General features: G+C 42.5%; 1 protein-coding gene across 8 annotated transcripts in view; it reads right to left on the bottom strand.

Annotated features, from left to right (window-relative positions):
* Positions 1 to 25,978, bottom strand: part of MFSD6 (major facilitator superfamily domain containing 6) — a 69,422-nt gene that overhangs the window by 33,412 nt on the left and 10,032 nt on the right. For all 8 annotated transcript variants that reach the window (XM_032354182.1, XM_032354188.1, XM_032354189.1 and 5 more), the window contains exon 2: positions 10,085 to 11,684. In XM_032354182.1, coding sequence (XP_032210073.1) covers positions 10,085 to 11,631 — 1,547 coding nt within the window. In that variant the 5' untranslated portion in view covers positions 11,632 to 11,684. The remainder of the gene's footprint in view (positions 1 to 10,084; positions 11,685 to 25,978) is intronic.

Raw genomic sequence — 25,978 nt, 5'->3', positions numbered from 1 at the left:
TGACATCGCTTCCAGAGGTAACACTGATAGTAACAGTTTCCTTGTTTGGGGTAGATGATTTCCCAAAATGGACTGACTAGCTGAAGGGAAGGGAGGGAAGCAGAGGAGGAAGATGGTTGCAGAAAACTTCAAACCATGGGATGGCGTTTGCTGTCCTATGTACACGTCAGTGTTTCCCAAAAGACATCTCCAGCCTTGTCCCCTCTTCCAAGATCTGGACTTACAAATGCAACTTCCCAATGGCATCTCCACCGTCTCGTAAGATTTCTGTAAGTTCCATAATCCTCTTCCCCCGCCCTGGGGTCCCTCCCTTGGGGAGTGGCACCACCACTGATCTGGCATCTGTTTCATAAAATAACTTCTCCCTTGCTCCATCTATACTGACACCTGCCCCAAAGAACTCCCACATTCATTTGCTTTACTCTTTTCCCATTCCCCACATCTTAAGTGTTTAAGTTGACATTTCTGTAGCAATCAACATTTTCATTCATTTGTTTCGTGGTCTTCCATGCCACGTGAACCTCATGAGAGAGGTGCCTTGGGTATCTTGTTCAACACTATATCCTAGAAGAGAACCTGATCTTTAAATAAAGACTTCCTTCAAGAAAAAACTGTGCAAACATAATATTTAATCGTGAATTAACTCTATGTGATACACAGTCTTCTTTAGAAACGTTCGTTTTTGCCACTTGCATTCAGTGTGTGTTCTGCATTACTCTCATCCTCACACTACTGGAAGACCGCTGGTCTGGAGAGATGAGAATTTTATTGGGGGAGTGAAAGGAATAATTGGAGAGAATGGGGCATTTTAGAGGAATGGAGATCTTACGAACAAGACATGGGAAAGTGCTTGAGACAGGTGAAAAAGCTGTACTGGACACTGGTGTCTCAGAATAGAAAAAGGCTAGAATAAGAGGTGAGATTGGGTTGCATCAAGGGACAAAACACTTGCCGTGCCGCCCTGTGCCCATGAATCTACAAAGTAGCTGAGATCAAAACTAGTTAAATAAATAAAGTGGCTGAGATCACAGGCTCTGGAGTCTGAGGGGCTTGGGTTCGAGTCTTACCTCCGCTATTTACTAGCTGTGTCACAGTCCGCAACTTAAGGAACCACTAGGAATCCCTCCTCCCTGTCACAGACACACCAGTGCCTGCCCCAGAAGGTCATCAAAAGGGTTAAAGGAGGGCTCAGAGGCAAAGCAATCAGTATGCGCCTTTCTAACCACTTTTCTGGACTAAGCCCTCAGATGACAGCATACCAGCTGGAATTGTATTTCTTGTTAAGGTTGGAGATTTTTTAATTTTTAATTTTCTTTTTTTGTTTATTCTCTAGATTGTCTGGCTTTTCTGAAATTATGAAGTTGCTTAAAAGACAAAAACCTAAAAACCCTGAGCCCTTCATCTGGATCGCTGGAAAGCATAAGTCAACAGAGGTGGTGTGTCATCACCAGCTCAGGGCTCGGGAAGAAAATGACTCGATTTCTCTGTAATTCAGAGAATGACGTAAAATGGGTCCATTCTAAACTAGAGCAAAGTAAATAGTGATCATAGATTCACTACCCATTTGGCATTTGGGGAAAAAAGAAAAAAAAATAAACACCAAAAAGCCGAAATCTGTTCCTGTCACCCGCCGCTCAGGCTCACCAATGGCTCGCACTGCCCTTGGACACATAGCCATGCCAGCTCTTACCATGGCCTCAGGCGCTGCAGGAGCCCTGGCCACCTTGCTGACCTCCCGTGAGGCCTCACCCTGCCTCATGCCATTCAGACTTGTGGTGTCCTCTGTACCCCACGTCTTTACTGCTGGCTTCCAGTCAGGACCCTGCTCAAATGTCACTTCCTCAGAGAAAGCCTCTCAGCCCACCCAGGCTAAAGCAGTCGTGTCTCCTCGGTCACTCTGTGAGGCCCCCTCCTGCATCATTTCTGCCTGACGCCACTCATCAACACTGGGAATAAAATAACCTGTTCACTGCTTATTGTCTTCCCCAACAGCCTGTTAGTCCGAGGAGAGCCTCTGTCTTAGTACACGCTTGCTGTCTGCCCAGGGTCTAGAAGAAGTGCCTGTCACCGAGTGTGTGCTTCATAAATGTCGCTGGAGGAGTCAGCTGATGAGAGCGGTAAGAAAACCACCTACTGCCTGTGGTTGAGCACTCAGGGTCGCCAGCCGTTATTTCATTTAATCTACTGCTGTGAAGTGTAGTGCAATCATTAACCCCATTTTATTTTTTTTTAAAGATTTTATTTATTTATTTGACAGACAGAGATCACAAGTAGGCAGAGAGGCAGGCAGAGAGAGAGGAGGAAGCAGGCTCCCTGCCGAGCAGAGAGCCCGATGCAGGGCTCGATCCCAGGATCCTGGGATCATGACCCGAGCCGAGGGCAGAGGCTTTAACCCACTGAGCCACCCAGGCGCCCCCAACCCCATTTTATAAACGAAGAACCTAAAAGACTTATCCAAGTTAAACTGCTGAGCTGTCCAAGGTCAGATGCATGCTAAGTGTGGGATTCGAACCTAGATCAAATGTGCACCTGTTCACCCACGCACGCCCCTTCAAGGCGGACTGGCACAGGAGTAAAAGGACATGGGACAGCAAGCGGACCACCCAGCCGTCCCACCAGGCCTTGAGAAGGTGGCTGAAGCCGAGGCTGAACCAACGTGCTCCCATCTCTTTTTCATTCTAAGTGGAATGAGAAGTCTGGCCAAGAGGCCACGGATCCAGCAAGGCCCATGGCCGGCTGCCGTCCTCGGGACCCCTCGCCACACTCAACCCGCAGCAGCCCCCCACGGCGCGATGCAGGGGGACACAGTGCCCAGACGCACGGGACATCGCTCTTCTTCATCACGCCTGAGAGTCGGTCTACAGGTTATCTTTTCCAGGGAACGTTAACAAGCTACTGTTTGCTTACAGATTACTGTGCAGAGACGCTGTTTTCCGCAGAGAAAAGGTGAGGAAAAGATGCTTAATGCATCAGAAACAAGAACCGAGTGGGGTTCTGCCTCCCAGCTGGGAAGGCTGTGGACAGGTGTGCTATGAGGCAAACTTCCAAGGGAATCTCTGTTCTCATCCACTCTTCAGAGTACCCCACACGATCATATAACTGCAGTCCACCAAATGCTTCCGTGGATAAGTAGAAACATCATTAGCAAGATTACTTTGATTTTTGACTTGTCCACACGAAAAAGGCGGTAAGTGGGCACCGAATGACTCCAGACACTGAAACAACCAGAGCGAACACCCGTACTTGGACTCGCCGCCTGCGGTGAAGGACGGTCTTTGGGATCTCATGCGGCTTTCTGGTACCCTAATTTCTTTCTATATATAAAGAAATATAATTACTGCCCAAATCAGGGATGTTGGGCACTTTGATATTAATTTCCAATAAGATACTATAAATTCGCACCCTATCTCATTTTAAAGAAACACGAGGGCACGATACTTAGGTAAAGTAGATTTTTAGTCATTTATATTTATGCTTAGGGGAAACACATGGGCTATATATATATATATATATATACACACACACACACACACACGTATATATGGAGAATTTGTACCATATTGTACCATACCAATATGGTACAAATTCTCCATGTCTGATGTATTTGGATATATGTCTCTATAGTTTACACACACACACACACACACACACACACACACAATTCTTCTATCTGAGGATAATTATATTAGATTCACTATAAGTAGACAAGCTTTCAGCTATTTTCCAATAAGAAATCCAAAAGAAAACTTCTGCAATACATATGTCCAGTGCCAAGAATGGAAAATTATGAGAACTTTTCCATATTTCCTTAAAAAATGAAATATTGCAGATTTAGTGGAGGTTTTCTTTATCATCTTCGTCCCCAATCCCAGTCCCCTCTTTTCTGCAGCCTGTCCAGAAAACAAGAGCTAATATGAATTTGAAATGAAGTTTTTCCTCTCCAAATGTAAATGTCTTTCCATGCACATAGGTGTACCCACCTAAATATGACTTTTAATATGCATTGTTAAAATGTGCATAAATGTACCAAGCTATGTCTCATTCTGAAACTTGCTTTTTTGTCTATTCAACATATTTTTAAGAACTTTTCATATTGACATATTGATCTAGTCCCTTCCTTTTAACATCTGGATTATACTGTAGCAAACACACTCTTTCTCCAACTGATGGGCATTTAGACTCTTTCTCTTTTCCACTTAGGAAGCTGGACAAGCAAGTAAACATCCACGAACACGTCTTTCTGCATGTGTGTGTTTTTCCAGATAGGTGTATACTTTATAATGCAATCTTCAGGCCATAGAGAATGTCTAACTTGAGCGCACCCCGGACGGCAGCCTCGTCTCCACTGTGCTGGCTCGGTAATGAACTTGCGGGTGCTGTCTCTGCCGTTGCCGGTGCACACCCTAATGAACAACCCGCAGCCTGTGAGCTGGGGACAGCGGCTGTGTGCGACCCCAGGGTGCAGCTTATACGGAGTGAGAGCTGCTCTCTTCCACTCAGTGCCTCCGTCAACCAAAGGGAAAAGAGAAACCAGATTCGACACCAATATCCAGAAGCCCTGCACTCACTCGCACTGCCCCACAGTGCTGGCCTTTTGTTCTGAACTGTGAGTTGCCCGATTAACATAACGTGGTTACCGGCAAGTCAGCCTGACAGATGTCACGTGCTGACATCTCCCTTTATGAAGTTGCTCTTTTCAAGGGACTGTAAGAACCAAATCACTGCCTTTCAACTCTTGACCATAAATTCCTCTACTTCTGGGATTCTATGGCTTATACGTTGTTAATAGTGAGAATCTGTATTTATTTGAAACAGTTCCCCTAAAGGCTTTTCTTAATAAAAATGGGTATCACTTTCTATGAAGGGAAAGCAATAGAAAAAACAGAAATCACATGTAACGACAGCAACAATTGTAACCACCCTGTGTGCCGGCCGTTCACAACTCGAAAAAATGGCACAAAGGAGTCTATAATAATCCACAGTCACATAACATGGGGAGAAAAACTCAATTTGACCAGGTCGTCTTTGACAAAGAATGTTAGTTCTGAAAATCACATTTTCACTTTGCAACCTTAATGGTCTGTACACTTATGATATTAAGTCCCTGTGTTTTTCTCATATTTGGTGGCCCTTACTGCAACATAATATATCTGAAGATTAACAAAGTAGTAATAATTTTAAAAAATCAACTGAACTCCTAATATATGCCATTCACTGTACTAAGTTGTTGCCATGTTTTATCTCATTCATCTTCATTAAAAAAAAAAAAAAAAAAAAACCCCAAACTAAGAGGTAGGTACTAACAGTTTCCGTATTTGCAGGTGACAAAAAGAGAGATGCAAAAACTTCTATAACTTGCCCAAGGCCCCACAGTTCCAAAAGGCAAAGCCAGGCTCTGAACCAGGCGATGTGCCTGCAGCCTGTACTCGGAACCGCTGTGCAGCACGGCCTTTCGGCAGGGAGGGCAAGAAGAAAGCTTCCCCTTGAGGAAGCAGCACCTTCTTTCTTTCTTTTTCTTTCCCTTTCTGCTCTTTACATTCCTTCTCCCTCTATTTTCCTCTCTTGCTGTTGAAGTCTCGGGTTCACTTCATCATCACAGAGGGCACCGGCCCAGCTGATGGCACGCAGGGGAGCTCAGGAAGCCAGTTCCTCCTGAAGCAAGATGCGCAGAAGGTGACAGTAAAGACTGTACCACACCCTTCCCCAACACAAAACATGCTGAAGCATGAGAATACCTACTTCAAGCAATAAAGCACAGACCAACACTTCAGTAAGATCAGATATTTGGAATACAATCTGGACACAGCCATAACTGATTTTCCTCGGCCCATTTCTCTTCTTTGACCACAAAATTTCCTGGTTGATCTTATCCATGTTCATAGTCTGAACTGCCGCAAATCACTATCCCATGGGCATAGGGTTTAAGCTTCGAGCCTGTGGTAGTCAGCTAATATGGCACGGACCAAGGTAAGAGCATGGAGAGGCGAAGCAGCAAAACATAAGTAAATGAACAAGATCTTTCCAGATCCCTTGTGGCAGGCTCAAACTTCCCCTCTCTGTGAAGCCGTCCCTGAACGTGCCATCAGCAGAATTTCTTCCTCCTTATAATGCCGATTGCTGTTCCTCCAGTGACAAAATGTCACGTCCCACTTCCCTGTGACCTCAGCGGGTAGTCCAGTATCTTGTTCTCTGTTCTCAGTCTTCCCACACTAGGAAAACTTGTTTTCCTCCTTTTGATATTTGCGTCATATATTTCCTTCTTTCCCAAGCTGACCGGCTAGCTCACTGGGATACTTAGCTACTATTAAGAAGTAATTAATGGCTAAAAGTGGTTAATCTATTACCCCATCAGTAAATATCTGCATGGCAAAACTGACCTTGAGTATAAGAATCTTAGGGCAAAGTCAAGTTGACTGAATAGATTTTTGTGTCCTTTAAAATATAAATAAATTTCAATCAAATAATAGATGATGGTGCAACATTCGATAGTAATGATTTACAAATTTACACATGACTAACTGTAATGCATTTTGACCACAACCCTACTCATGACTGTTAAAACATTCAGCAGCATAAATATACCCTTAAGATACACTTACATTTCTAGTTAAATAAGTCTAGTTATCATCTCTACATAAATTAGCCTACAAATATACTTGCTATAAATTTCAAAGTCTCGTGATTTCACATCAAAAGAAATTTACGTTTTGCGTGGAAATACTGAGCATTATCCTACTTGCCTGAGAAAGCCACTTTCCAGAGAAGGACAAAATCCAAGATCAATAACAGAAATCATTTACTCTGTGCATGTATGTGTCTCTGCATGTGTGTGTGTATATGTGTCGTTAGACTGATAGTTTATTCCCTGAAAAACTGGGCCCCAACTGTGTAACTATTAAAATACTAAGTACTTCAAAATTGGACATGCTATTTTAAAAAACTATTTTCTGGTATAATTTTTTCTTATGAATCCATATTTAAAAAGTTGTGGCAAATCTACTTCTGACCACATGAGGCTATTTCTAATTTTTATGGTAGCACTGACTCCTGAAAACAAGCTCCTAGTAAAACAGTCACAGAATACTGAAAAACCATCCATGCATACATAAAAGCCACAGACAGACCCCCACTTATGAGTCTATAAGGGAAACATAAAAGACTATCAATCATGGAAAGATAATTTCCCTTTGTCAACTCTTTAATGTCTGATTGTGCTCTAGTGAGAAGTTCAGATGGTCATCATCACATCTTCAAGGCCCCAAATCTCAACAGCCACCACCTGACTGGGCTCCCCAAATTCTTACCAAAAGAAACCTACCTGTTCTGCTTGAATAGTGGGCATAATCACAGGCCAGCTAAGAGAATCTTTTAAAAGTAGTTCAGATAATATGTTCAATGGACAGAATTAAAATCCAATAAGAGGGACGCCTGGGTGGCTCAGTTGGTTGGACGACTGCCTTCGGCTCAGGTCATGATCCCAGAGTCCTGGGATCGAGTCCCACATCGGGCTCCCAGCTCCATGGGGAGTCTGCTTCTCCCTCTGACCTTCTCCTCGCTCATGCTCTCTCTCACTCTCTCTCTCTCAAATAAATAAATAAATAAAATCTTTAAAAAAAAAAATAAATAAAATAAAATAAAATAAAATAAAATCCAATAAGATAAATGACCACAACTTGACGGAATCCCAGCAGACCCTTGGGACAACAATGTGACCACAGAGCCTTTTTCTTCCATCACATCATTAAGTAACAAAATGAAGATGTTTTCTGTATATAAAACCAGAAAATTAAAGTAGAATGAGCTGTAGGGTTTTTTTCTTTGTTTGTTTTTTACGATTTTATTTATTTGAGAGAGAGAACACGAGCAAGGGGAAGGGGCACAGGGAGAGGAAGACACAGAATCCCCCGCTGAGCAGGGAGTCCAGTGATGGCCCTTGATCCCAGGACTCTCAGATCATGACCTGAGCCGAAGGCAGACGCCTAACCAACTGAACAATCCAGGTGCCCCTGAGCTGTAGGTTTTTAAACAATGAGTAATTAACAATGCTCAGGAGAAAAAGGGGAAAAAAAAAGTATAAGTTTCACGTACTTACCAAAATTACTAGTAAAACTGCTAGGATTTTATCATGAAAATATACACCTCAGACAAAAGGCAAAGACAAAAAATAAACTTCCTTTTCTCAGCTCACGAGAAGAGCCTAACTATTTCTTTGAAAATAGAATGCATATTCATATTCTGTACACAGTCAGTACTTAATTAATGCTAGTGACTGATTAAACCATGATATCTAGGAACTCTGCTCACTTATGAGACCTGAGTGCCTTTCTGGGAACAAATGACTGATTTTAAAGATGCTTATTTGAGGAACATCTGGGTAGCTCAGTTGACAAAGCATCTGCCTTCAGCTCGGGTGACGATCAGAGCATCCTGGATGGAGTCCCATTCTCCCTCTGCTTCCTGCTCCCCTGCTTGCTTTCTCTCTCTCTCTCTCTCTGACAAATCAATAAATAAAATATTTATTTTAAAAAACCTGCTTCATTGAGGAGAGGAGCCCCTCATATACTTGAACTGAAGAGAAATGTCTACATGCATCATGGTCAATCCACAAAGCTCAGAGAATGTAAACATGACCTGGACAAAGTTGAAGGACATTCCAAGCCCCTGATATTACAAGACTCTTTTCACGTTGGTTCCACTGACTGTGCCTTGGGGACCCTGTGGGTCTGGGAACCATCCACACAATGCTTGACTTTGTTTAGTGACAACAAAGGGGTCAAAGACTTGAGAAACAAAAGCAGGAGGACACAGCTTCCCGAAGCAAAACCAACCACACAAGAAAACAATATTCACGATTGTTTAGGAAAAAGTGATTGTAGGCTGAAGCTTTAAATTAAATCAAATGATGTAACTTATTAATTAATTAAAATCTTCAGTCAACAGGAAAGGGGGAAAAAATCACTGTTTCTTAAATCTTGTCCGTATCTATTCCTTCAATTTGCCAGAGACAGACTTGATCATCACCACACACAGACACACATGATTGCTTTCTTTCAGTGACAGCGATTTCAAATTTAGGGAGAGACCTGCCGTGCTGTTCTCTGAGATAAGAGCACTCAACGGTAGCTGGGTCTAAGCCTTCCAGCCGACCGCAAAGCAGGAGGACTGACAGGAGGCAAGGGACTGTTCGGTCAACTTCAGACAAACGTTAAGTGAGCAACATCACAGAAGAAACACTGGGCACTGGTAGATTGTTTTTTGACTAAAAAGATGCCATAGGAAATTGAGGTGAAAGGAAGATTTTTACATGTCCCATGTGCTCAAGGCAGACAAAAATGCGGAGATGGATGTAACAGTCAGAAAAAAACAAAGAATCTCCTCGGGTAGCATCATGGCTGAGCGATTATGGCGGCTCCGGCCTCCTTAGACACGACTGACATCCTTATCAACCACGGATCCAAGCCCGATCTGCATCGGCGGGAGGCAGACAAGAACTGAAGCTGAAGAACCGAATCTGCTCTACCCACTTAAGACCTGCTTCACTGGGGTGCCTGGGCGGCTCAGTGGGATAAGCCTCTGCCTTCGGCTCAGGTCATGATCTCAGGGTCCTGGGATCAAGCCCCGCATTGGGCTCTCTGCTCGGCAGGGAGCCTGCTTCCTCCTCTCTCTCTGCCTGCCTCTCTGCCTGCTTGTGATCTCTGTCTGTCAAATAAATAAAATCTTTAAAACAAAAAAACAAAAACCTGCTTCACGGATGCCTGGGACGAGGGGCCCTTCCAGGCCGCAGGCCGGTCCAGCTCCCTGAATTAGGGCTCCTGCACCAAAGCCAGTGACCCGAGCCTCCTGTGCGCAGCCAGAGGCAGCATCTTGTGTCGGGTTCACGTCACCCAAGTAGGTTCGTTACTTCCTTCCTTTAGTTTCCGTTTGAAGGAGGAAGAGCTACACCAAGCCCTGTTCCCACTCCAGCCCTGGCCCCAAACAAACCAATTTTCCTAGATGCGCTCCAGGGAGCGGTCATTGCAGAAGGCCGGGGGCAGCCGCGGCGGGGGGTGGGGGGGGGGTGTCAGCGAGAGAAGTGCGCTCCTACCTGATGTGGCCGATGAGCTCGATGAGCTTGTGACTGAAGAAATAGGCCGTCAGCTCAGACACGTGGCTCAGGACGGAGCAGACCCCGAAGAGGGTGGTGGTCCCGTTCAGGTCCTCTAGGTGCCAGTAGAGGAAGGTGAACACAAAGCCGTAACCAAAGCCCATGAACCAGGCGACGAAGAGCACTGAGCCGTAGCGCACACCGCACAGCAGCCGCACCAGGGCCCAGAAGCTGAAGGCCGGCGAGCTGCCCGGGCCGGCGGGTGTCCCCTCGGAGGACTCAGTGGAGCTGCTCCTGTCCGCCGCAGGGATCTCCTCTGCTTTCCCTTGGCTCTCATCGGGCTTGAAGTGGTTGTAGCGGAACCGGAACTGCGTGGCGACGACCAAAGCCACGGTCATGAGAACCCCGAAGACGATGAAGACGACCTGGTAGTTCCGGGACTCGGGGGGTCTACACCCCTTCCCGTCGATGAGCACCTCAGTGTGCGTGTAGTCGATCCCGATGCCCACAGACAGCATGGCCAGCCCCCAGCCCAGCGAGCCCCACATGCGCTGCAGCCCGTAGCGGTCTCTGTGCTTGCCCAGGTACTGGAGCGTTACCGTGTCCACGATGGTGACCGAAGAGGCGCTGAAAAATTCTCCGATTATGACGACAACCAGGATCACCAAGAATATAGCCTCCACTTCCTGCTGATCATAAACAAGAGTGACTTGACTGGACGGTAAAGATTTGGTGGTGGTGACAACAGCAGTGGTTGTCTCTCTGGTTGTGTTTCCCAGGAAGGCAGGCATTGTTGTGCTTGGACTCAAGGTCAAGTCCGTAATATGATCCGTAATTTCATCTGTCTGAGGTTGCAGAGTGGGCCCACTGGTCTTGTTCGGAGCTGTCAAGAAGATGACCGTTTCTGTGACATTGGGCTCCGTTTCCGCTCTCACTGGCCAGGTAGAAGGGAGCAGGGCCCTCTTCTCCCGCATTCGTGGGGACGTGGCAAGGGAAGAGTTGGTTGGCGGGATGGTCAGCAGATGACTGGAGTTAGTGGGATGAGATGTTGGGGGGATCTTTGGTACACACCTCAAGGTGGCAGGCTTGACAAATCCAATGCCCAGGTTGAATAACACCCAACACAAAAGAGAAAAGAGGAGGACGATTTTGCCTTTTTTAAAGCGATCTGCAACTACACCCCAAAAGGGGGCACTGCAGAACTCAATGAAGTACCGGATGCCCACCAGCAGTCCGCTCTGGCTGGGTGACATCCCCAGCTGCTTGTAGTACACCGGCAGGAGCGGATAAAGAGAGCCGTATGCAGAGTAGAAGAAAAAATAGAAGACCTTGGATATAAGGAGATCATTGTTTATTTTGACACAATGTTTCTCTATCCAGTCTATCTCCTCCTCAGGAAGAGCGTTGGTTTCTGTGGAGGTGGGCGTTTCATTGGAAGGTGGTTCTGGTTCCCTGGAAATACCATTAAAGGGGTCAGCGAGCACGTACTTTCTCTTCTGTTCCTCTTCATCATCGGTTAAGATGGCGACTTTATCATCTGACGCCATGGCTTACCACCACCATCAGAAACTTTATGACCTTCAGAATCTCGACTGTTGATCTGCAGAGTAAAATTTTAAAGATGGCTTAGTATGAAAATAACATTTAAACCCAGAATTTCATCTTGCAAGAAGCTGAGGAGTTTCAAACTACAGCTAAAAATAATAATGGTGAGAGAAAATTCTCTTATTTATCACTTACAGCCACACAATACTAAAAAAGAGAAACAGTTTTCAAAGAATCAAATACTTTTTGTGGCCACTGACTGACTAATAACATGTTCTAATGGTAGGTTTATAGCTCAGGTTCATTCTCAAATCTTTTCATTGATTCCTAGTGAAAGTGTACAAATGATAGGGATTATGTCTAAACCAAATATAGAAAATTGAAAATAAATAGTATTTACAGTTTCTTGGTTTTACTTTTCAAACAAATCCACTGCACATTTGAAGCGTGGAGCTTCTAGAAAATAAAGGTAGCTAAAACCGTTCAGCTTCTGTAGCAGGGTAGAAATAAGTTTTCAACTACAACCACAAATGTGATGAGGAAGAGGGAGTCGGCTGCACGTTTGTACCTGGAGGTGCTCACCACAGCCATGACAAAGGTATCCTGGTAAGGAAACAGTCTTTATGTTGTATATATTCCATACGTTTCTCTAGGTGTGCTTTTATGGATTGAAATTTAAGACAACATCAGAAAACAACAGCAGATACCATTCACTAAGTGCTTACTCTGTGCAGGGCAACACTTAATCTTTAAATGTGTTAATTCATATTTATCTCAATATCCCTATTATTTTCTTTGTGTTACAGAAGAGAAAAATGAGGCATGGTGAGCTTCAATAACTCAGAAGTAGCAAAGTGAAGGTCCAAACCCTAATATCATGGCTTTAAGCTGCACGCGCTAATGCACCACCATCAATGGCCAAATGCTACATTCTGGATAATGAAATGCTATTAAACCTTCTTATAAAACTGGGTGTTTCATATGAAAGATAAACAATATATCAATTGCATAAATTTATAGGAACTGTGCCACATTCCATCAGAATTTCCCTTTCTTCCACTATATAGATAATTAAAGAGTCCAAAGGTCTTGCTGGCATCCAGATTTGTCCAGCTGCACTCAGCAAATTCTGAGGTGGGAGGTATATACATTAAATACATAGAAATTCCCTTCACCTTCTATACCAGAGAGGAATAATTTCACTTGTTACCCCCTTGGAGCAGATCTTGTTCTCCCTTTTTCCCCAAAACAAAGACTAACCTGCTGAAAATCTTCCAGAACCAGGCCTGCAAACATTTAAAAAAACTGCCGCTAGGGAGGCACTGAAACACAACGTAGTTGTTTTACAAGCGTCAATGTAGCTTTAAGTTTTTAAAATGTTCATGTGTTTCTTATTTTTAGGTTTAACCAGTTGTTTTATTTGAAGTACAATTCACACAACATAAAATTAACCATTTTAAGTAGACAATTCAGTGGAAGTTAGTGCATTCCCAAAGTTGTGCCACCCCCAACTCCATCTCGTTCCCAAGTCATGTTTTCTTTAGTGTAAAGGAAAATCTGTTTTCCCCCACAAAACTTCAAGGAAAAGCAAAATCCTGTCTTTTGCTATCCAGCTGATTTATTTTCAATGTTCTAGACTTACGTTTCTTCCAGCATTCATGCCCTCCCCTATCCACATCAGCAGTTCCAATCCCATCTCATCATCTGAAAAGAACAATAACTCTCCTTTGGACTTATTTTCTAAATTAATTTCATTTCTGAGCTCAAACTTAAAAGAAATATTTGTTTTTACAGTGTATAAAAGTTGTATGACACGTCTGAATGAAGACGAAAGACGGAGCACATCTGACTTTCATCCCTAAACTCCACTAAAATAAACACACACACACACACACACAGACACACACACACACACACACATTTTTAAAGTCATAATCCAAGCTAGGAGAATTAAAGAGCTCATAAATGGAGCAATAAGATTCTGGAAGCCAGAATATAATTAGACAGTTGGTAAATAACTTAGTAGATCTTAGAAAACTGAAACCTTGGTTGACAGTGGGGAAAGCCAGTAACAGAATTTATTACTCTGAATCCTTCAAAGTCTCATGGGTTGGTCACATTAGGTTGAAGTACGTGTGTGTGTGTGTGTGTGTAGAGGCAAGAAGGGGAGGCTGCTGCTAATGGAGTTGACTGAAAGCCTGAACTCCAGCTAAGATCATTCAGTGCCCTTCTCTACTCCACATGTCAAACCAGACAACTAGAGTGTTTTTCCCTCTGGAGAGAATAAAACAGGTTCTGCTGTTGTACAGAAACAGCTGGAGTTGAGAGCAGGGGTACCGTACTGCAAACAGGGCAGTAAGTGAACACATACATACTGATTCCAAACCTTAGCCCTGCCCCGAACCCCCATCCCACTTCCCTCACAAGGTTTCCAGAGGCTGGCAAGGCTATCATCCTCCAGGCAGGAAACTGTAAGGTTCTCTGAGGATCTCGACACCAAAGCCTCCCCCACTAAACCACCCACCCAATCACTTTATGTGGAAGTTCAGAGTCACGGAGTTTTGCCACTAAATATGGGCAGCCATCCAGAACCGTAAGACGTCTGAAGAGAGTACCTTCCATGAAAGTCAGAAACAAAACAAAAACAAAAAATCAACCTGGAGAAAATAGGAGCTGTGTGAGGAGGAAAATATTTCCTAAATATATTATTTTCAGAAATAGGAAAAGAAATGCAACTATGAAACAAAAATAAGATAATACTTATTTTTCAAGAAAAAGAGGATGAAGGGGAAGAAAAGGAATGCTTGAAAGAAAAAGTTATGGAAATTTTTTGTGGGAAAAAAGCATAAATGATAAAGTAAGGGATGATGTAAAAGAAGAATTTAAGGTGACTACTTACAACAACAACAATAAACAGATCCTCTACTTCACATCATACACAAAAATCAACTCCTGATAGACTGTAAACAGAAAAATATCTTGAAGATCTTAGCATAGAAGAAGACTTACTAAATAGGATGTAAGACTGCTCCGTGTTAAGGAAGAAAAAGTAAATTGGACTACATTAAAATTAAAAACTTCTTTTCATCAAAAGGCAATATTAGAGATGGAAAAGTCAAGCCAAAGAGTAAAATAAGGTATTCTGGTGAGGATGAATATTATATATATCTGACAAAGGAATGTCTCTAGATATATAGAGAATTCTTAAAAATCTATAGAAAGATGTCAGGTAGTCTAATAGGAAAAATGAGTAAGAGACTTAAACAGTCACTTCACAAAAGAGCTTAGGCAAATGGAAAATAAATATGTAAAAACATGCTCAGCTTGAGTCAAACAAGCAGTAAAAACAAATTAAAACAGAATGCAATAATACAACATATTCCCAGAATGGCTAAAATAAATAGGACAGATAATACCAAGTGTTGGTGAGAATGTAGAGCAACTGGAACTCTCATAGGTTGCTGTTAGGAATGTAAATTGATACACTACTTTGATAACTGGAAATAGCTACCAAACCTGAAGGTTTACCTGATGACAACTCCTCGATGTTTATTTAATAGTAATAGATTCAACAAACGACATCTAAAAAAATGTTCACAGCAGAACAATTTTAATAGCTCAAAACTGGGAATACCCTATCTATAGCAGAATACATAAACTATGCTATATTCGTGTAATGAAATACTGTACAGCAGTAAAAGAGGAACAATTACAGTTTCACACAATGATAGAGATAAATCTCGCAAACATAATATGGACTGAGAAAAGCAAGAAGCAGAAGAACATACACCATATGATTGCATTTATATAGAGTTACAAAAGCAAGCAAAACTAATTTGTGGTATTAAAAGTCAGGGTTGATTTTTGCTTCCAAAGAGATTAAGTACTACTATTTCTACTGCTCCTGCTAAGTACAACTAAAAATCTTGGACATTATATAGAAAACAAATACAGAAGACTGAGAGATAGACAGAAAAGGCTGGGAAAAATCAGCTGGAAAACAGACTGGAAAAAAAATTAACAGAACTCAAGGACCTATGGGACTATAACAAGTTAGGGACCTTTCTACCCAAAGAACAACATGGGGATGAATGGGGCTAAAGGACTTGGAAATTCCAATGAGTGCAAACCAAAAAACAAAACAATATAAAGCCCCCAACCAAACAAAACAACAACAAATAAACCAACAAAAACCCCACAAAGTCCTCTCTGGCTAAAGGATGAGGAAAACTGCAGCCTAGAAAAACAGAAAACTTTAGATAATACCAGCTCTACTCCAGCAAAATAGCACAGAGTGGGATTTGGGATTGGGGGATAATGTGTCTTAACTCCCACCCCCACCAGCAAAGGCTACAGGGGGAGCCTAGATTTCCACCAAGCTATCACAGGGCACCCCAACCCCTAAACTGAGGTGATATCAGAGACCACCAAGTAGGGAGCTGGGGCTTTCATCATTGCTAGGTGGTAATGAGGTCATGTCCCCAAGACATCATTAGTGGGGAACACTGGGGGATCCTGGACTTACATCCCCACCTACTAGTAACAAGATATCCCTACTTTTCTACCCGGGGTGGTATCAGAAGAGGCCTAGTAGAGACTCATAACTTTTCCCACCACCCAGCAATAACAAGATTCCTCTCCCCACCCCCACTGTGGTATCAGTAGAAACCACACAGGAAGCAGTAATGAGGCACTCCTATTTCTCCCAGCCAGGGAAGTGTCAGTGGATACCTAATGGTGAGCCAGAACACCCATCTCTACTTCAAAGTAATAAGGAGCTCCTTCACCCAAAAGATGGTGAGTGGGGAACCTGGACTTCAACATCCATCGAGCTGTAATGAGGCAATATCTCCAATTCACCTGCTAGAGCATGTCAGAAAAATCTAGCTAAAATAGAAGGCTTAAATATGATCCTGAGTTTCATAACATAATACCCCAAATTCCAAGTTTCAACAAAAATAATGCATACCAAGAACCAGTTAGACTTCAAACAATGCTTCAAAAAGCAATTAAAAACATGCTTTAAAAAATGAAAAGAAAGAAAGGAGAAAATTGAAGCATAGAAATAGAAAGTCTCAGAAAGAGATATAATGTATAAAGAGAAACAAAATGGAAATTTTAGAACTTGAAAAGACAATAGCCAAAATATAAAATAAATTCAATGGATGGACTCTACAGAAGAATGGAGGAGAGAGGGAAAAATGAGCCAAATGAAAGACAGAATGTAGAAATTACACAATCTGAACAACAGAAAGAAAACAGACTGGAAAAAAAATTAAGAGAGCCTTAAGGACCTATGGGACCATAACAAAAGACTGAACAGTCATGTCATCAGATCCTGAAAGGAGAAGAAAAGGGCAGGGCTGAATTACTCAAAGAAATAAAGGCTGAAAACTTCTCAAATTGGCAAAAGACCTACGGATTCAAGAAGCTGAATGCACTCCAAACAAGAGAAACCCACACCAAGACACATCATAGTCAAACTTGGAAACCAAAGACAAAGAAAAAAATCTTGAAAGCAGTGAGACCAGACTCACAATTTCCCAATATAGGAAAAACAATTCAAATGATAGCAGATTTCTCATCAGAAACCGTGTGCATCAGAAGAAAGTGGCATAATATAATTGTCAACCCAGAATCTTATATCCATAAGAAAAACAGCCCAAACACCAGAAAGCTACAGAACAATATTCCTTATAAACATAGACACAAAAATCCTTACTAAAATATTAGAAAAGAAAATTTAGCAATATATAAAAAGAATGGTACACTTTGACTAACTGAGATCTATTCCAAGGATACAAAGCTGGTTAAGGTATTTGAAAACCAATCAATGTAAATCCACCATATTAACTAACAAAAAAAAGTATCATAATCCTATTAATTAGTACAGAAAAAGTTTTTGACAAAATTAAACATTCATTCATGAAAAGTCTCAGAAAAGTAGGAATAGAGAGAAACTTCCTCAGTTAGATAAAGATCATCTACAAAAATCTATAGGTAACATTACACTTAATGCTTTCTCTCTAAGATAGGAGACAAGCAAGACCATCTGGTCTTACGAGTCTTATGCAATGTAGTGTTGGAAGCTCTAGCCATTTCAGTAAGGACAAAAAAAGAAAACAAAAGGTATACAAATCAAAAAGAAAGAAATGGTATCTATTTGCAGCAGACATGGTCTGCATAGGAAGTCCCAGGAAACCTACAAAATCTACTAGAAAGAAGAAATATTTAAATATAAGTTAATGCAAAGGACTACATGCCGAAAGCTACTACATGCTGATGAAAGAAATAAAAATCTAAATAAATGGACAGGGCGTGTGGTTGGCTCAGTCGGTTAAGAATCTGACTCTTCATCTCAGATCAGGTCTTGATCTCAGGGTCATGAGTTCAAACCTGCATTGGGCCCAGCATGGAGCCCACTTAAAAGAAAAAAAAGGAGAGACAAATGATGTTCATGAATCAGAACATTCAACATAGCAAAGATTTCAATTCTCCTTAAATTTATGCACAGGTTTAACACAATCCCTACCCAAATCTGAACAAGATTTTTTTGTAGCTACAGAGAAGATTCCCTATGAATAATCTATGGAAAAAAAGGGCACAGGAACAGCTAAAGCAACTTTGAAAAAGAAGATTTATTTCAGCTACAGAATAATCACAACTATGTGGCACTGGCAGAAGAACAGACGCACTGATTAATGGAACAGAACACAGAGCCCAGGAATAAATCTATATAAATATGTCAAGATGATATTTCACAAAGATGCAAAAACAATTTAATTTTTTAAAAGATTTTATTTATTTATTTGAGAGAGAGAGAATGAGAGAGAACATGAGTGGAGAAAGGTCAGGGGGAGAAGTAGACTCCCTGCCAAGCAGGGAGCTGGATGTGGGACTCATCCCGGGACTCCAGGATAATGACTTGAGTTGAAGGCAGTCGCTTAACCAACTGAGCCACCAAGGCACCCACAATAACAATTTAATGAGGGAAGATAACCTTTTCAACAAATGGTACCAGAGCAATTAGATATCAACAGGCAAAATATGAACATCAATCTAAGTCTCACACCTTATATGAATACTATATGAACATAACTCAAAATGGGCATAGATTTAAATGTAAAATGTAGAAACACATAACTTTAAGAAAAAAAAAACTAGGAGAAAAATCTTTAGGCTCTAGTGCTAGACAAAGAGTTCTTAGACTTAACACCAAATGCATGATTCATAAAAGGAAAAATTGCTAAATCAGACTTCATCAAAATTAAAAATCTTGTTCTATAAAAGTCTCTACTAAGAGAATGAAAAGACATATTATAAGAGGAGAAAATGTTTGGAAGACACATTCAACAAAGGACTAGTATCTAGAACATGTAAAGAATTCTCAAAACTCAACAGTTAAAAAAAAAAATCCAAACAATCCAATTAGAAAATGGACACAAGACCTTTCACCAAAGAGGAGATACAGGATACACAGATGCAAATAAACATAGGAAAAGATGTCCCTTGTCATTAACCATTAGGGAAATGTAAATTTAATTAAAAACATACCACTACACATGTGTAACAAAGGCTAAAGTAAAAATAGTGGCAAGACCAAATTCTGAAAAGGAGAGGAAGAAACCAGCTCACTCATGCATTGCTGGTGGGGACACAAAATGGTAGAGCCACTCTGGAAAGCAGTTTGGCAGTTTCTTGACAATCGAAACCATGACGACCATATGACTGAGCAATCGCACTTCTGGGCATTTATACCTGAGAAATGAAAACAGTTCACACAAAAAACAAGACACAAATACTGTTAACAGCTTTATTTGTGATACCCCAAACTGGAAATAACCAGATGTCCTTTAGCAGAGAGACAGTTCTACAAGTTGTGGCACATCCAGGCCATGGACTACAACACAGCAATAAAAGGGAATAGACTACTGGTACATACAGTCACCTGAACAGATCTCCAGAGGGCTTTGAAGAATGAGAAAAGGCCCATCTTGAAAGATTACACACTATGATTCCATTCACATATCAATCTTGGAACGACAAAATTACTGAAATGGAGAGCGCGGAAAGGATTGGGGTGGGGGGTCCGTACAGAGCAGAGGCAGGAGGAAAGCGGTGGCAGCCACAAGAGGGAGACATGAGAAACTCAGGAGGTGATACATCATCCTGTATCTTGACCATATTCGTGTCAGTACCCTGGTTGTGGTGTTGTACTACAAGATGTGTGCAAGATGTTACCCCTGGGGAAAAGTGAGCACGGGATACATAGGCCGCCAGTATTATTTCTTACAACTGTATGTGAATCCACAGTTATCACAAAACAAAAAGCTTAATTTAAAATAGTAGCTCTCCTTGGGGAAAGCAGTGACTACATGGTATTCTAGGGTACTAAGAATTTTATGATTTTTTGATCTGGGTCTTTAACATATGGATGTATTCAATGGGTATATCATTTTTTTCTTTTCTTTTTTTGGAAAGAAAGAAAAGTTTAATGAAATTAAGAATGAAACTTAAGAAGTTTCTTAAAATAAGACGAAAAAAAGAAAAGAGATGAAAGTAGGAGAAAAAGGACAAGGCGAATATAGGGTCATCCAGAAGGCCAACTATCTAAAAAATTGGAACTCCAAGAAGAGAAAATAGAGAAAATGAAGAAAAGGAAATTTTTTTAATCCAAAAAAAATTTCTCAGAACTGAGAGCTATAAATTATCTGACTGAAAGGACGCACTGAGGGCCCAGCACAGACAATAAAACAGACCCAGGGAGAAGCACACGGTGGAGATTTCAGAGCACTGGGACACAGACATGACCCCACAAAGCCTCAGAGAAGAAACTGCGGCACGTACTCTGGATCGGGAACCAGAGATGACTTCAGATTTCTCAACAACGGTGGGAGCTATGGGCAGCCAAATCGTATTCAAGTTCGCAGGTGAAGTGAAGCCATTAACCTATGTGATTTCTCAAGGAACATATCACTTCTTTGTCCTTTCTCAGGTTGCCACCAAGCAAGGGATGAAATCAAGAGAAAGATGGGGATACAGGACACAAAAGACCTGACATGGGAGAGAGGCAAAGGGACACAGGCACGCTGGTGACTGCAGGTCCCGCGTGACAGCCGCGTGCCAGAGCCCCAGGGCCACGGGTAGAGCAGGAGGAGCGTTGGAGGCTCCCAGATGGCCTCGGACAGCGAGATGACGCCGACAGGAACAGTACATCGGAATGTCCCAGGAGGAAACACAGATGATGGAGGAGTTTAGGGGTGAGTTAGTGTAAGTACAGGGAAAGCGAAGTGAGCACAACATCACAGGAAAACAAAAGGTTGCACAGGAAAAGAAAATAATCCGAGTTTGCTCCAAGTCTCAGCTGTGACTACAGTCATACACTAATGCAAACAGTCCGGACTCACCGAACTGCCGAAACTGCCGCATCAGCACGCTGGGAAGATGCGGAAGGAGGCGGCTGAGCAGGTACCCAGAGTTGGGGCAGCAGAGAAGAGTTAACTCCGTATCTTCCACGGTGAGAAGACAGCAGCTAATGCTTTTACTCAAAAATGAAGATTTCAAGAATACAAGCGTTCTATTTCAAAATACACAGGTGAGTATCACAACAGCAGCCCAAAATGCAGAGAAAGCAGTTGCCTCTGACAGGGGACATGAGTGGATAAGGTAGAATCTGGTTGTTGTTTTACTTTTAAACAAGCTTTTTAAGCTTGTTCTTCTTTTTAAAAAAATGGTGCATGCCTCTCTGCTTTAAAAAATAAAACTCAAGACTAAAAAGGAAATGTGCCGTCTTACGAGCTTTATCTCTACAGAAGACAATAGTTAAAAGCAGCTACCATGCCCTTGTACCCCAGACAAAAAACAGTTTTCAGAATTGTACACAATGAATTCCGACCTGAACTCCAGTCAGGTGGGCTTTAATTAATTATCCTCCATAGGTCAGCTGCTGAGTCTTTAACGAGTAGGTCACAGAAGGACACCAAGTCCTTTTAAAGTGCGTTAAGTCTCTGGTTTGTCCAAGCAATGCTGAGAACCCATGCCCAAATGCTACTTCAAAGTTGCAAAATACCTTCCATTCGACCGTCGATTACAATCTTGATGAACGACTTTCTCCCAAACCACTCTTTCCTCACCATCTTAGTCAAGATTTTTTATCATCATAAGACCATGAAAAATTTCTTACTCCATGAGTGCAGATGTTAAGTAGTTCTCTAAGTACCAACAAATGCAAAGTTACTGGAATGTCTTCTATAACGGGCAGTACCTTTGTATGAATGTCACATCCAGTAACTCTTATAAGAATTAAAATTCTTATAAGAGTTACTGGATGTAATCTGAGGGGTTTGAAGTGGCGGGGGGGTGGGAGGTCAGGGTACCAGGTGGTGGGTATTAGAGAGGGCACGGATTGCATGGAGCACTGGGTGTGGTGAAAAAATAATGAATACTGTTATGCTGAAAATAAATAAATTAATTTTTTAAAAAAGGAATTTTAATTCTAAAAATACAACAAAAACTTTTAGCTTCAGTTCAGGACACTAATGTTTAGTCTCAATATTTTTCAGGTTATATTTTGATTTTGAGGAAAAGGAACCCAAACAATCACATTTAAACACAGTTACTAGGGGCCCCTGGGTGGCTCAGTGGATTAAGCCTCTACCTTCGGCTCAGATCATGATCTCATGGTCCTAGGATCGAGCCCTGCATCGGGCTCTCTGCTCAGTGGGGAGCCTGCTTTCTCCCTCTCTCTCTGCCTGCCTCTCTGCCTACTTGTGATCTCTGTCTGTCAAATAAATAAATAAAATCTTTTTAATTAATTAATTAATTAATTAATTTAAAAAACACAGTAACAAAATACAGTTCACATGCAGTCATCTGTACAATCATGGGATCAGGGACAAAGAGAAGCAAATGAGCCAAAACAAACTCTGTATTTTAATAAAATTAAAATATGCCCTAAAGTAGGGCATGCTTTGGCTGACTTGGATTACATTTCATTCGCCATAAGGATTGATAGAGCAAGTATAAAGAGCAGTAAAAATATTTATATGCTGGATGAAGTACTTTATCTATTTACCCCAAGGGGAGGTACTGTTTATTAAGTAGTCTAACAATATGAACCCATTCAGCTAACACTTTGTTTAAACTTCTGAGCATTTTTTTTTTTTTTTAGATTTTTTTAAAGCAACTTCTAAAAAGGAGAGAAGACATTTCAATTCAGACACAGAATTAAATTTATGAACTTCTCTGGGAAATCTGTACTGTAGACTTACAGTTAATACTACTTGGATAAGAAGGGCTTTTATTTATTAGAAAAGCCGAAAATTTTTCTCACCGAGCACTCTCTAATGATAGTAACCAACACCGTCACTGGGAAAATAGAACACAGCCTTCTAAACGTGGAAACACGTTCCACTGGTACTTACACTGAGTCATTCAATCAGCAGGTATTTCTGAATTACTGATGACGGTGATGAAATAATTCTTGCTAAAATTGATAGCTACCATCATTTTGCGTTTAACTGGAAACCACTCAAGCCTATACAGAGTATCCACAAATATGTGAGTATGGAACTGGATTCAGCTTTTCAGGGGGAAAAACACCTTAAACCTGAATATATCATTTGGAGTAGCAATTGTCAAAGGCCAGATTTACAAACACTATAACAGAGCAGCAACATGACTCTCGGTGACGGAGAGGAAGCAGTGACCGGCTAACACAGAAAGGCCAGTCCCCTCTCGGCACCACTTCTGTCACAGCTCGCTGTTGCTCAGAGACCAGTATAGAGGCTGCAAAATGGGAAAATCCACACTTTGAACCCTGAGAGCCGGCTCTACATTGTCAACTGTCACCGACCATTCTCTAGGCCTTTACACGATGTGAGCAGCAGGGCAGGTCTCTAACTACTGCCGCACTGTATTAGTGATATAGACGCAGAGAAACCACCCAAACAAGACCGGCAGTCCTGGTTTTCAGCCACTGCATCTTGAACATTGAGTTCACCCCCCAGATTTTCCAGAAAGAGCTTCCCTCAGAGGCTTATTTAGCATTCAATGTCAATTCCAACAGATCTTTTTCCCATAATGATTGCTTGAGCATCTGCTAGACCTTTAGCCGATGTTATAAAAAAGAAACACAAGTTTGGTTTTGTAATAGTCACCCAAGCTACAAGGGCATTAAGGTCCACAGAGGGGAATGACTATTTTGGAATCTTTCTTCCTTTTGCAGCACTTTGACATGGCTCTTCTATGGCTAAACCAAGTTGTAAAAGAGCCAAACTGGTTCTAGTCCTGTCAGCCCAGCCAGATCCCCCAAGGTCCCGCTTGAGCCCTCCAGTCACTCACTGCTCCCCACAGCTGCTGCCAGCATCATTCCCCTTGGAAGGAAACTCCTCCCAGAAAGTGCCTCCCGGTTATTCTTGGTGGACCTTTCCCAGGCTCAAAGCAAAACCTGTCTGCTGGGTGACAAACAACCTGACTCATACAGTGGCGAATATATACCTCCTGGCTGGCCATCTTGATGACATATTTGTATTTTAATAAGGGCTCAGTGGGCTATGTTAGCATCACAGTTACTACTCACTACAACACAACAAGGCTTAAGGAATAGCTGCCATAGGTTTAAAATGTATTAACTCATTTCATCATCTCAACAGTTCTCTGGGGTCAGATTACTTTCCCAACTTCACAATGAGGCCAGCGAGCCCCAGAGAAGGAAAATGAGGAGCCCAGAGCGAGCAGGGAGCTGGGAGCCGGGAGCCGAGCGAGCAGGGCGCAGGGAGCCGGGAGCCGAGCTCACGCTCACACCAGACAGCTTGTGCGGGGCTGTGTCTTAAGGTACCGTGCGGCTACTGGACAGGGACGTCCAAAACATGGTCTTGGGCCTCAAAGGCTTGCTTTACAGTTGACAAGATGACCGCAAAACACGAGGATTTAAATGGCAAGTGACAAGAATAACGGAAGCTACAGAGCACAGAGTAACGGGAAAAGTCACAGACAATGCGGTGCTTCTGGAGCTTCGAGCAGAGCAGAGAGCCCGAACTTCACACAGATGTTGTCAAGAAAATGAAGGACTTAACTTGAACCCCAAAAGATGTGTAGGGTTTGCCTTGGGCAATGATGAATGGGAAAACTATTCCACGATAGAGGAAAAGAAGAGACCACAGGAGCGCCTGAAAATGCTGATGCTGGGGCCGAGGGGCACCTCAGGGGAGCACTCAGGAACAGATCACAGAGGACCTAGAAATCAACCAAGAGGTGACAGGGGGAAACACAGACTACCACGTAGTGGGTTTAACTGGGTTAAAGAGGCTCTTTAACCCAACAAATATAAACTTAGCACCAACCACTGGATGGGATGCGTGTTTGGTGATCAGTAATTCCAAAGGTGAAGACCAAGTCCTTGCTGTCCAGTCCAGTGGTAAGAGAGGGCGACCACAGCCACAGGGCGCCGTGCTGTCTGTTAAAGCAGGAGCAAGCACAGCTGAAACAGGCGTCTCTCGAGGGGCCATGAGGAGGTCTCTAAGGATGAGAGAGTGGCCCACAGGAGGAGGCGCATCCGAAGGAGCCTGATCCGGAAGGGCCTTCTACACGCCCCGAAGGGGTGGCTGAGTAGGGGATGAGAGACTGGCAGCGACTGGGATCCTGGCTCTGTCACCAACTAGTTGTGGTCTTGAGGAAGCTACTTCTCTTAGTCTCCTCATCTACAAAATGAGGAATTTAATAATACTTCTCCATTTGGGTAGTGGTGGGGGCGGGATGAAAAAGCTTAACGCGCAACTCTTACGGCACCTGATCTAGGGTGGGAACTTCTTGGTATTATTCATTCTGGGCGCGACAGAGAGGAACCGGAGAGTTAGAATACAATGGCCATGTTTGTATTTTATGAAGATCATTATAGCTTTAGAGTGGGAAACAGAATGGCAGTATTTTACTACAGAAACCCCCTAAGGATTTCCTAACATTTGATCTTTTATATTAGTGTACTGGTCTTTTTTTTTTTTTTTTTTTTTAAGATTTTATTATTTGACAGAGAGAGAGAGAGAGATCACAAGTAGGCAGAGAGGCAGACAGAGAGAGGGTGAAGCAGGCTCCCCGCTGAGCAGAGAGCCCGATGCGGGGCTCGATCCCAGGACCCTGAGATCATGACCTGAGCCGAAGGCAGAGGCTTAACCCCCGAGCCACCCAGGCGCTCTGATCGAATTACTTTTTTAAAAAACGTTTGATTATTTATTTGAGAGAAGGAGAGTGAGAGCTCCAGTGGGGACGGTGAGGGCCGGAGGAGGAGAGGCGGGCCAGGACCTGAGATCATGACCTGCGCCAAAGGCAGATCATTAACCGACTAAGCCCGGG

The sequence above is a fragment of the Mustela erminea genome, chromosome 8, assembly GCF_009829155.1.
Source record: "Mustela erminea isolate mMusErm1 chromosome 8, mMusErm1.Pri, whole genome shotgun sequence".
In the NCBI taxonomy this organism is placed as follows: Eukaryota; Metazoa; Chordata; class Mammalia; order Carnivora; family Mustelidae; genus Mustela; species Mustela erminea.
Note: the sequence above shows the minus strand (reverse complement) of the source record. Positions and strands in the feature narration are given on the sequence as shown.